General features: G+C 42.6%; 1 protein-coding gene across 3 annotated transcripts in view; it reads left to right on the forward strand.

The window, feature by feature from the left end:
* LOC138600663 (kinesin-like protein KIF1C) overlaps window positions 1–12,403 on the forward strand; it is a 28,505-nt gene that overhangs the window by 4,339 nt on the left and 11,763 nt on the right. For all 3 annotated transcript variants that reach the window (XM_069672134.1, XM_069672136.1, XM_069672135.1), the window contains exons 3-15: window positions 4,839–4,966; window positions 6,198–6,274; window positions 6,358–6,436; window positions 7,345–7,445; window positions 8,694–8,759; window positions 8,841–9,019; window positions 9,223–9,334; window positions 9,423–9,500; window positions 9,584–9,649; window positions 9,765–9,843; window positions 10,194–10,272; window positions 10,433–10,581; window positions 12,213–12,341. In XM_069672134.1, the coding sequence (XP_069528235.1) occupies window positions 4,861–4,966; window positions 6,198–6,274; window positions 6,358–6,436; window positions 7,345–7,445; window positions 8,694–8,759; window positions 8,841–9,019; window positions 9,223–9,334; window positions 9,423–9,500; window positions 9,584–9,649; window positions 9,765–9,843; window positions 10,194–10,272; window positions 10,433–10,581; window positions 12,213–12,341 (1,300 nt within the window). In that variant the 5' untranslated portion in view covers window positions 4,839–4,860. The remainder of the gene's footprint in view (window positions 1–4,838; window positions 4,967–6,197; window positions 6,275–6,357; window positions 6,437–7,344; window positions 7,446–8,693; window positions 8,760–8,840; window positions 9,020–9,222; window positions 9,335–9,422; window positions 9,501–9,583; window positions 9,650–9,764; window positions 9,844–10,193; window positions 10,273–10,432; window positions 10,582–12,212; window positions 12,342–12,403) is intronic.

A 12,403-nucleotide genomic window follows, 5' to 3' on the forward strand; every position in this document is an offset into this window, starting at 1 on the left:
AATTTCTTGGGGATTTGGTGGCAGCGGGCCGGTCGTGTCTCCACATTCTTCCCTGTGTGCTGACTGTTGTGTAAGTGTTGGCTCTGTCTGAGGTAGCTGGTTATGCTAGCAGCAGACTGTGCAGCTGGGAACCACAGCCACGACTGGAATTTCTCCTATGAAGCTGGAAAAGCTGTCTGTCTGTCTGCATGCCTGCCTGCCTGCCTGCCTGTCTGTCTGTCTGTGTGCCTGTCTGCCTGCCTGCCTGCCTGCCTGTCTGTCTGTCTGTGTGCTAACAGCCTGTTTAAACAGCTGGTTAGTTTGGCTAACGGCAGCTTTAAAACTAGCCAGGCCTGTTCAGCCAGACACACTGAACCCTTCTGTGTGTGTGTGTGTGTGTGTGTGTGTGTGTGTGTGTGTGTGTGTGTGTGCGCGCGCGCGTTGGGATGCCTCTGCTGTGATGTCAGCTTTTCTGTGGTATTCTAGTTCACCTAGACACACACACACACACACACACACACACACACACACACACACACACACAATAAGATGAGTACAATCCAGTATCTGTGCCCACCATCTTGTCTGTGTGTGTGTGTGTGTGTGTGTGAGTGTGTGTGTGTGTGTGTGTGTGTGTGTGTGTGTGTGTGTGTGTGTGTGTGTGTGTTTGCTGTACTGGTGTGACTTTAAGCTGTGTTGACAGAGCAAACACACACTCTGCCGCTGTGTGTGTGTGTGTGTGTGTGTGTGTGTGTGTGTGTGTGTTGTAGGAGCTGGCACATTGAAGCTACAGTCCTGTTAATCAGTGATGTCACTTCCTGTAATAGCTCCTGTAATGATGTTACCTGGTTGTTCTGTAATGTATTTAGTTCCAGCAGGTGAAGCTTTAACGTCAGCGACCAACAAGCTGTGTGTTTATATTATTGTGTCTGAAACACAGAAGAAAAGAGACGTCCTGTGTGTCGGTGGAGACTGGTTACAAAGGCTGTAAAAGGTTTTTAAGGTTTTTAAGGTTTTAAAAGTTTTAAGGTTTCAAAGATTTCAAAGGTTTTATCGTTTTATAGTTTTCTTGTTGCCTCACATCAGAACTCTCCGGCTCACGTATGTCAGGTATGAACCAGACCGGGCCTCAAATGTTTCCTCTGTTCAGTCTGTAATTGAAGACGTGTGTGAAAAGAAGCAGAATCTTTTTGCCTGTCTTTGCGAGCTGCTGTAACAAATACATTTCCCCTGTGTGGGGACAATAAAGCTTATCTTATCTTAACATAACTGGGTCGGTGAGTTCTGAGACTTTCGCTGCGTTTCCACCAGAAGTACAAGAAACCTTTTCATCCTGTGAGGTTTTTCTTCCTCCTAATCTCAGCGCAGACACAGAGCCGATTGAGGGTTGAGGTAAACGTAGGTATTTAAACACCTTAGAACCTGACTGCTGCGTGCTGGAGGTAGAACTCAATGACATCTGATCACAAGGACATGAAAAACATGTTTTCAGATTCAGTGTTACTTCCATTGTCCATGAATCATTTCTTACATATATCCACATTAAACAGCCATAAATCTACTTGCTGCATCGTAGACCTGCAGAACCTGCCTGAGAACTCTTCTTCATCAGAGTAATCAGTGTTAGCTTTCTGCACATCACTGGGCACTCTGCTAACAGGAGATGCTAACAACTCATTCAGCTTACACTTTGCTAAAATGAAAGAAATACAGACTAATGTTTAGGTAATGTTAGGCGTACCACACCACAGGAGCCGTCCCAAGGGATGAGGAGCTTTCAGGGGCGTTTGGGGGCGAGATGTGTCGCGCTGAAGATGGATTTTTTTTGTTTTGGGTTTAAAGGCATTGTACACAGCAAACACATTCGTGATCATGGAGGCTGTTATAAAATGTGAATAGATACAGCAGAGAGACAAACGTCTTTGAGTCGTACCACAGGATCTTCCACTTTAATGTAATCCCAGAGTCCGTCCCAGGTAACACCCCCCCATTCATTAGATGCCGTCTGCATCCCCGCACAAACCCACTCTGTCCGCTGTGTTATCTGTCAGTGGACCCACTGTAACAACAGAAGACTGCACTGTATGCCATGACCCACCTGCAGGACTCGTCACCTGCACGATGACATCATAGGCGGGGCCGTGGTCGGCGTGTGCGTGTGCGTGATTTTATTTGTGTGTTTTTGCATGAGCATCCTGGGCGAGTCGTGTCTGCTTTTATTGTTCAGCTTGGGACAAACAAATCATCAGATTACACACACACACACACACACACACACACACACACACACACACACACACACACGCAGGATATCACACAGGCAGCAGAGAACGTGTGTGTGTTTGATTCGGATGTTGTCAACAGAAATAACGATTGTAAACATTTGATAAAGATCCACGTTGTGAAGTTTTGTTGTTGGTCCGTCTCTCAAAACTGACTTCCTGTTTGTCGCTCCATGCTCGAAGCCCATTGGTTCCTACTGAAGACTTTTAAATCACCTCACAAATGTACAGGTGCTCACTGCTGTTCTTAAGAGGAGAGAGTTTTGGACACAAGCGCCTGCCAAATGAAATTGTACAGTGTATTTTTTGGGGACTATTTTCGCAGGCGGATGAATCCACATTTTTTGCTGTAGTGAGGATTTAGAGCAGCAGGACGGTGAAGGTGTACGAAGTGTTTTTGAGTGTTTTCCCGGTTTGTTCACATGTTGTAAAGCGGCCGGACACTTTGACTCTTGGCTCTGTGCCACCAAAGAATGATGAATGATTGTTGGGTTGATGTCCTGATTAGTTTAAGCTTATAGCCCTTTTTACTTAAACTTTAAACATGTCCTGCATTTTTAAAAAGGTGTTAAAGTGTGTGAACGTCTCCAGTAGATGTGTTCATCCTGCAGCAGCGAAACAGGCTGTAATGGCTGCAACATAATCCTTGATGGGTCAAAGGTCGTCCACTAAAAGTTCTTGTTGTTTCCACTGACAGGCTCAGATTGTTCTTCTAAGTGTGTGACAACATGACAGAAAGGATCCCTACAGAGATAGACCTTTTTGTTACAGAGGAAGATGATTGTTTTAACCACACACAGACGTTACATCGCTCTCTGCAAACACACCAGACTCCATTCAGAAAAACACACAAACTGAGTAACCGATCAAGGTAGCAGTAGACCAGCAGCTCCTGTGTGCTGCAAGTTAAAATCACTGTTTTTCTCAATGGAGTTTGGTGTGTTTGCAGAGAGCGATGTAACGTCTGTGTGTGGTTAAAAAGTCAGGGATCTGTAGGGATCCTTTCTGTCATGTTGTCACACACTTTGAGTAACAATCTGAGCGGTTGTTTAACTTGATTATTTCGATCAAGCAGCTCTTGAACCATCAGGACTTCTAGCTTCAGCTGTTAGCTCAGTGTGTCACAGCTGTGATCGACATGTAGGACGTCTCTATGTACACTATGTCTGTGTGCAGGAATGTCATTCATGTGTGTTTATTACAGACTACAGAGGGCTTAATTACAAAGCAGGCATGCTGTGACACACACACACACACTCACACACACACACACACTGATCGGATCAGTAACACAATCAAAGCAGTCAAACTTTTATCAGTCTGCTCTGATTGGACAGAGATCGTCAACAGGCTGATCAATAACCTCACACACACACACACACACACACACACACACACACACTCTCACACACACACACACACACACACACACACACAGACAGGACTTTGGTGTTTAACTTTGTGTGTGTGTTTAAAGGCCTGCGGCGGGGCGATCGACATAGACTGACAGAGAGAGAGAGAGAGAGACAATAGGACGAGGTGAAAGAAAAAAACAGATGAAAATGAGGCTCTCCATGGCAACAAGGAAACACATAACAGAGGACAGGAATGTGTAGAGAGAGAGAGAGGAAATAAGTGGAAACATGAAGGAAAGAGAGGAGGGAACAGGGGAAAAAAGAGAGAGAGTGAAGAGCAGGGCTCGAACGCCCAGGATGACAGATGGAGGAGAAAGAAAGAAGGTAAAGAAAAGAGTTAGAAAAACAACAAAAGAATAAAAAGATGGAGGAAAAGAAGGAGAAAGGAGAAGAATGAAAAAAGCAGGTAAAGACGAGAGACGAAGAGTTAAGAAGAAGATAAGCAGAGAAGTAGAAGAGGAAAAAATGAAAAAAGGATGAAAGAGCAGAGGAGGAGAAAAAAGAAATCAAGTTTGAAAAGGAGACAAAGGATGAAAATAAAGAGCTGTGAGTTAAAAGAGAGAGTTTAAGAGGAGTGCAAGAGGAAACGAGGGATGGGAAAATGGCAAAAGGAAAATCATCCAGTGGAAAAAAAGGAGTGAGAACAAAAAGAGCGGGAACGAGAGAAGCTGAGCTTGTAAAATGAAGGGGTGGAGCGCTGGAAAGAAAAGGAGGAGAGGAAAAGTGGTTTGACCATAAAATGAGGGATGGAAAGAGAGAGAGAGAGAGAGGTTTAATCTTAATGTGGAGAGGAAGGGAGGGAGGGAAAAGAAAATCAAGATGATGGAGGGAAGGAAAGGAAAGGGAGAATTCAATAAAAAAGAGAGAGAAAGAGAGAGAGAGAGAGAATAAAAAAGATGTGTGATTTCTTTTCAATAATAACAAAAACATCCTTACCTGAGTAATAGATGTGGAAATATCCTGAATTTTCATCCAAAAACACCACATCCTAAGTTTTCCCATGATGCACCTGGGCTGTCTTTTATTACTCTTCCTCCAGCTACATCGTTCAAACTCTACATTACAGTTTGTAACATACGATGCCGTCATCTAAACTATTGAATTTGTCTGGATTGTTTTCCCTGTTTGTTTCTGACCATGCGCTCTGATTGGCTGTTCTCAGGTGGGGTGGGCGGAGCTGAGTGATGGCGGGAGCGTCGGTGAAGGTGGCGGTGCGAGTACGCCCGTTCAACTCCCGGGAGACGGGACGCAACGCCAAGTGTGTGATCCAGATGCAGGGAAACACCACCTGTAAGAGGACACACACACACACACACACACACACACACACACACACACACACACACAGTTACCGGGGTCACTTTAGGGGGTGTTACATAGACTTTCATTCATTTCTAAGAGACTAACCACCAACCCAAAAGTGTCTTTTGTCCTCATTTGGACAGGATTGAGTGTTGTGTCCCCCAAAGTGGGAAAAGTCAGAATATATACTCACACACGTTGTGTTACATTGACTTATATTAATTCCCTGAAGACTTACCCGGACATTAAAACAATTATTTCCCCTTAAATGTATCGATTTACATAAATGCACTTATGTTGTGTCCCCATAAGGAAGGCGAGTCCTCAGAGTGTGATATAGATTGTTTGTGTCCCCACAACGTTGTAAAACAAGTTCACCTCACACACACGCATTCAACATGTGTGAATGTGTCTTTTTAAACAACTTTAACAAGATTGTTTTCTTGTTAGATGATGTTTTTGTGTAAATATATATAAAGTATAGAATCGTTTTTTTCATTTTTTATTTCTAAGACCCTCCACAGTAGGTTTACAGCTGCTCACTCGCTTTGTAGTTGTTTATTCTACGTTAATTATTTCGTGTCAAAACACCAAAACTAAATCTCTAAGTTTAAACCTACTTTAACCTGATGTTGACTTTTTTGATTGAAGCCTTGAAGTGAATAATGTGTTTGTGATGTTCTGTTTGTTAGTCGGAAGAGGATTTAAGTTGTAGGTGTTCATGCTCACAGGCTCCTTCTCTGAATCTCATTGGGTTAAAACAGGCCTTAGCAATCCCAGCATGCCTCAGCCTGTCATGTGACCTCTGAACTTGGCGCAATTCAAACTCACACACACACACACACACACACACAGTTTATTTTTAGTCTTTTCATGCAGCACGGCTGTTTTTAGCAGCCGTGTGTCACACTGAAAACACTCATGTCTGCTCACATATTTATAGCATATTAACTTGTTTATGGTGGACATATTACGAGACAAATATTTAGTTGGCGCGCTCATGTGCAGATTCCACCTTCATGTTTGGAGTTGCACTACATGTCCAAAAGTCTGTGGACACCCCTCATTCCAGAGGTACTCAGCTTTCCAGCAGATTTAGGAGCCCGCCACATTGAATACAGCAGAAACAAAGAGAAACAGACCGTTGCTACATTATTCTGGCCATGTCACGTGTCATTAAATCTAGGTTGTTTCATAATTCCACTCTTTTCTTTCCCAGGCATTTCCAACCCTAAACAGCCCAAAGATGCAGCCAAGAACTTCACCTTCGACTATTCCTACTGGTCCCACACAACGGTAATCACAAACACACGAAAAATACAATCATTAGAAAACCCGGAATCAGTAATAACTAGAGGTGTGTGTTTGTGTGTTTGCAGGCCGATGACCCCAGCTTTGCATGCCAGAGGCAGGTGTATAAGGACATTGGAGAGGAGATGCTGCTGCACGCCTTCGAAGGTAAAACAGTTCAACTTTCAAATCTGTTTCATGTTTCAACTCCGAGCTAAACAACACAACTGACTACAAGAACAATCATGAAGATAGCAACGAAGCTAATGGTGTTATGACACAACATATTCTAAAGCTAAACATCCCTGTTATTATGCTATGGAAGCTAATGCTAATGATGATGCGAAAAATAATAAAAATTGATGACTATGATACAGTCGCTAATGCTTCAGACGTTACTGAAGACGTTTATGCTAATGCTAATGTTAATGTTGCAGTTATTGATGTTGATGTTAATGATACGAGCCATGACATAACAGATGCTAATGCTAATATCTGAGTGATTATTCTACAGAGGCTAATACCTAATGATGATTGCACAGGACTTTTAATGTTGATGCTTAAGGTACCGTTGATCATGCTACTGATGCTACTGCTGCAGATGTTGTTGATGCTAATAGTTGTGCTGATGGTGTTTTCTCATAATATTTCAGATGTTAGTTATGATGCTTCACATTCTACTGAAGTTATAGATTTTAATAGTGATGCACATGCGTGTGTTAACAGAACCTACAGATCATATTGCTGCTTATATTGTTGCCATGTTGCCATTAATGCTAAAAACTGACAGCAACAAAGATGAAAGCAGCTGCAGCAGAAGATTTTAAAATAGATATATTTGAGATTTACTTTCAAATATGGTTTTATAGTCAGTCACGTCCAACAACAGGAAGCACACCCTTCAGAAAACTTTGATGGGATTTTCTGCTTTAGCTAACACAGAAATCTTGAACAACAATTTCATTGGTGTGTCGTCCATTTAAAATGATATATAACTCAGCAGCTGCATTTATGTTTTTTCAGTTTAAAAATAAAGAGGAACATTAAATGAAATGATTTAAACTTTTGTTTTCCAGGATACAATGTGTGTATTTTTGCGTACGGCCAAACGGGCGCAGGAAAAAGCTACACTATGATGGGCAAACAGGAGCCGGGACAGGAAGGGATCATACCGCAGGTAAACACACTAGAGGTAGACCGATATGGTTTTTTCAGGGCCCATACCGATACCGATTATTAGTAGTCAAGGAGGCCGATAACCGATATTTGGAGCCGATATTCATTTGCAGTAAAAGTGAAAATATTGGCGTCAAAATTTTGAATAATAAAAACTCCAACACTTAACTTTGTTTAAATGCCTTTAAGCATATGTTTAATAAACAAACAAACAAAAAGCGCAGGGAGTTCCCAGGGTCAGCAGCATCTCTTATAAAGTTAACTGAAAATTTAAATAAATAAATAAATAACTTCCTGAAGTTTTATTAAGTAAATAAAACAAAGTGAAATACAATTTGCAAAGAAATGAACTTTTTCTCCTCTCCGCCGTGTGTGTGAGCACTCTGCACTCTTATCGGCCGATATGCGTCAAAATGTTGAATATCGGCGCCAATAATCGGCCCGGCCGATAATCAGTCGATCCCTAAAACACACTCTGAATATTCTGTTGTCTAAATCACGACTTACAGGTGAAAAAGAAGGACTGAGCGTTGCGTCCCCTGAAGTGGCATAAGTCAGAATATACACACACACACACACGTTGAGTTTCACTGTACCTTACATTGACTTGCATTCATTTCCCTGAAGACTTACCCCGACATTAAAACAATTATTTAAACAATTATTCAGACAAAACCGACTTTTTATCATTCTGTTCGGACTCTTCCTGTCTGCTGCTTCAGAGAACTTCGCCTGTGTTATGTTGGCTTTTTTCCAATGCAGCCTCTGAATCTAAAAGAATAGCATCAGTTGAAGTATATACTGTTACTGGGATATATGTCCTTGTGAGGACCCTGTGTTCCCACCGTCCTTGTGGGGACTTATTGGCCTTATGAGGACCTTGTCTTTAGGAGCTGCTTTCTTCTCTGTTTTGGAAGTGAGACCTTACAGAAAATTGTGATTTTGAACATATACCAGGCCGAGATGTGTTCTTATAGGTAATCTGGATACGACCAAATACGCTTATTTGAGAAATGTTGTTTTAATGAGGTTGGAAAACCGGTGTACCACAGGGCTGCAGCATAATCAAAGTGAGGTGACACAAGAGAGCAAGCAAGACTTTATAATGATAGACCAAGTAAGTGGAGACTCCCACAGGTTTTTCAGTATCTACAGGTCCCCTGGTGCAGAATCATATAATCTATCTTTCATTCATATTGTCACTCTATGGACTGAACCAAGTATTAATCGTCTGTCTCTTTGTGTTCAGCTGTGTGAAGACTTATTCCAGAGAACAGGAGAAAACACAGACCCTGACCTGACCTACTCTGTAGAGGTAAACTCACCCTGATCTGTTTCTACACACAGGCTCGTTAAGTGAATGTTGACTAACTGAAGTCGTCTCCTCCCCATCAAGGTGTCCTACATGGAGATCTACTGTGAACGGGTCCGGGATCTGCTGAACCCAAAGTCCCAGGGGACTCTGCGGGTTCGTGAGCATCCCATCCTGGGTCCCTACGTGGAGGATCTGTCCAAGCTGGCTGTGACTGGATTCCCAGACATCCGGGACCTGATGGACGCCGGCAACAAAGCTCGGTTCGTCTGCTTCCTGTAGATGGATGTTAGCACAGCATGTAGACATATCCAAAATCCTTTTTAAACAGCTTAAACAAGCGGAAAACTCTAACAAAGAGTTAGAGTGGAAAGCTTTTTGTCTTCTCGTTTATTTTACACTTCCAACATTAATGAGAGTCTGTTTTGTAAGTGATTAGTCATAGCTGACGGGTATTTGATTGCAGGACGGTAGCGGCCACAAACATGAATGAAACGTCGTCCAGGTCACACGCTGTCTTCACCATCGTCTTCACCCAAAAACGACGAGACCAGATGACCAGCCTGGACACTGAGAAGGTGGGTGTTGTGTGTTTTGCCTTCCTGCTGTCCAACACATGCAATCAGGATTCGGGTTTCGAACCTAAAGATGAAACTCTGTCTTCAGGTTAGCAAAATCAGTCTGGTCGACCTGGCTGGAAGCGAGCGCGCTGACTCTTCGGGGGCAAAGGGCACTCGTCTCAAGGTCAGAGGTCAAAGCATATTTAAACTACATCCATTGTCACAAACAGTTTCTTTACTTAATTTAAACTGTATATTTGTGTGCAGGAAGGAGCCAACATTAATAAATCTTTGACCACGTTGGGGAAAGTTATATCTGCTTTGGCTGAAATGGTAGGTCAACACAAACTTTGCTTTTGTTCCAAATAAAATCTGAAAATGTTCCCGACACAGACACAAAGATGGAGTTATAATGAAGACTGATTCCCTTCTTCCCTGTCCTCTGCAGCAGAGCAATAAGAAGAGGAAAAGTGATTTTATTCCCTACAGAGACTCGGTTCTCACCTGGCTACTAAAGGAAAACCTGGGTAGGTACTACTAGCATAAAAACCAGGAGTGTTGCAGTAAGAGTACCAGAATTGGTTGTGTTGAAAGAAAGTTACCACGAGTACTTTAAAAGCTTTCAACTTAAAAACTAGCAAGTCAAACACTTCAGTTGTACCAAGAGTGTAAGTAGAGCTGGTGGTAGTACCAAAGCAACAACAGCTCGAGGACTGATCGCATCAGGACACGACTCAGACTTGCATCAGGGCTTGTTACAGGGCTCGTAGCAGCAGCACTGGCAGCAAAAGACTGAACTGTAGCGCCAAGACATGTGTAACCAAGGCTCCTATTAAGAGTGTGAAATAACCTGAAAGTCTTAATGTGTTTGTTTCAGGAGGAAACTCTCGGACGGCCATGATTGCCGCTCTAAGTCCTGCTGACATCAACTATGAAGAAACACTGAGCACTCTGAGGTCAGACAGTGATGGTGCTTAAGTACAATCTGTCACTTTGAGTCACTTCATTATCTATTGATCGTTCAGTGTAATCTAGTCTGATGCAAGGAGGTCACTGAACCGATCTGTTGTAAGAGATAAGTCCTTTTCAATCTAACTCCTCGTGATGTGGTTCCAGGTACGCTGACCGTGCCAAACAGATCCGCTGTAACGCTGTGATCAATGAGGATCCAAACGCCAAACTGATCAGAGAGCTGAAGGCTGAAGTGGAGCGATTAAGAAGCCTGCTGTTCTCCCAGGGCCTTCAGGAGCTGCTGGACAACGCTGGTATACACACATCTCAAACACTTTACATTGTACTGGTGAATACTCATTTTGTACTAATACGTTATATTGGTAAAGAGTAAAGTGTAACATCCTGTTAATACACGATACATTCAGAAACACTTCACTAATGATAACTACACATGATAATAGCAAACACACAGTGAAGCAAATGCAACATGAATTATTATATTGGTATATACTCACAATAATCTATACTTAATACTAGTATACAAACAATATGGTGTATAACAAACTGGTGTGTCTTGTACAGCAAGTACTGTGTATACTCTGGGTATACACAGAGTAAAGCAAATACAGCAACTGGTATATACACATTCGATACAGTAAACATTATATTGGTGTATACTCAAAGTAATCTACTCAGAATACCAGTATACATACAGTTTGTTTATGCAGCATCCTGCTAGGTACTCATTTTACCAAGTAAACTTTGAACTGGTGAAGATGCATGAAAATATATACATTATAGTCGTATACACACAGTATGGTATGTGCAGCTCCTTGGTATATTATACAGTGAACACTGCATTGGTGCATACTCATGATAAGGTATACATTGTACTAGCATACACAGTACAGTATACACTGCATACCTGGTATATACACCTGTTACACAGTAAACATTGTATTGGTGTATACTCATGCTAATTTTAGCATAATGCTAGTATACACACAACCCTCTGGTTTAGTTTTGCATGCTCATGAGAATATACATTGTACTAGTATACACACAGTATAGTATGTATGTGTACACATTCTTCAAAGGGAAGTTGTGCTGGTATATGCTCATGATATGTCTTCATTATACTGGTGCACACACAGTATGGTAGGTAAACCCCACACACACTGGTCATACTCATGGAAATCTATTCATCACACTAGTATACACTCGGTATGCTCTGTACCACACCCTGTACCCCACAATGATTATACTTCTGCATTTGGTACACACATTACAATGGTATACACACACCATAGACATGACACGATCAAACATAACACCTTCAAAGACGTTATTAATGAAAACTTAATGGATGTTGTGAAATATTTAAATAGACATACACACAAATATGTGTTAAGAGTAGACATATGAGTGTGTTAGTGGTATACACACGACACCGTGCACATGGACCACAGCTGAGTAACAGTTTTGGGTTGTGTGTGTGTGTGTGTGTGTGTGTGTATGTGTGTGTGTGCTTATTATAACATGTATGTATGCGTGGCATGTCTATGTGCAGTATGTTTAGAGGCGGGTATTTAAAGACAACAGCAACTGCGTGTGTGCATGTGTGTGTGTGTGTGCGTGTGCGTGTGTGTGCGTGTGCGTGCGTGTGTGTGTGTGTGTGTGCGTGTGCGTGTGCATGTGTGTGTGTGTGTGTGTGTGCGTGTGTGTGTGTGTGTGTGTGTGTGCGTGTGCGTGTGTGTGTGTGTGTGTGTGTGCGTGTGCGTGTGTGTGCGTGCACGTGTGCGTGCGTGTGCGTGTGCGTGTGTGTGTGTGCGTGCACGTGTGTGTGTGTGTGTGTGTGTTCTTTGCATTAGCAGCATAGCAGAGCTTCTGATTGGTTAAAGACTGAAAGCCGACTCTGTTTCTCTCTCTGTGTCTTTTAAAGTCAACAACAACAACAATGGACCCGCCGCTGCCGCTGCCGCTGCTGGTGTTGTGGGTGTGACCCCGTCCCCGCTGCAGCTGGCTCTCACAGCCAATGGGGTCGCACCTAAGAATGGCTCCGCCCCTCCAGGTGTGTGTGTGTGTGTGTGTGTGTGTGTGTGTGTGTCTTTGAGGCTGACTTGAATGTTTACA

This window comes from Semicossyphus pulcher, unplaced genomic scaffold (genome assembly GCF_022749685.1).
Source record: "Semicossyphus pulcher isolate SPU_LCO1_2020_fin unplaced genomic scaffold, fSemPul1.0.p SCAF_21, whole genome shotgun sequence".
Taxonomy (NCBI): Eukaryota; Metazoa; Chordata; class Actinopteri; order Labriformes; family Labridae; genus Semicossyphus; species Semicossyphus pulcher.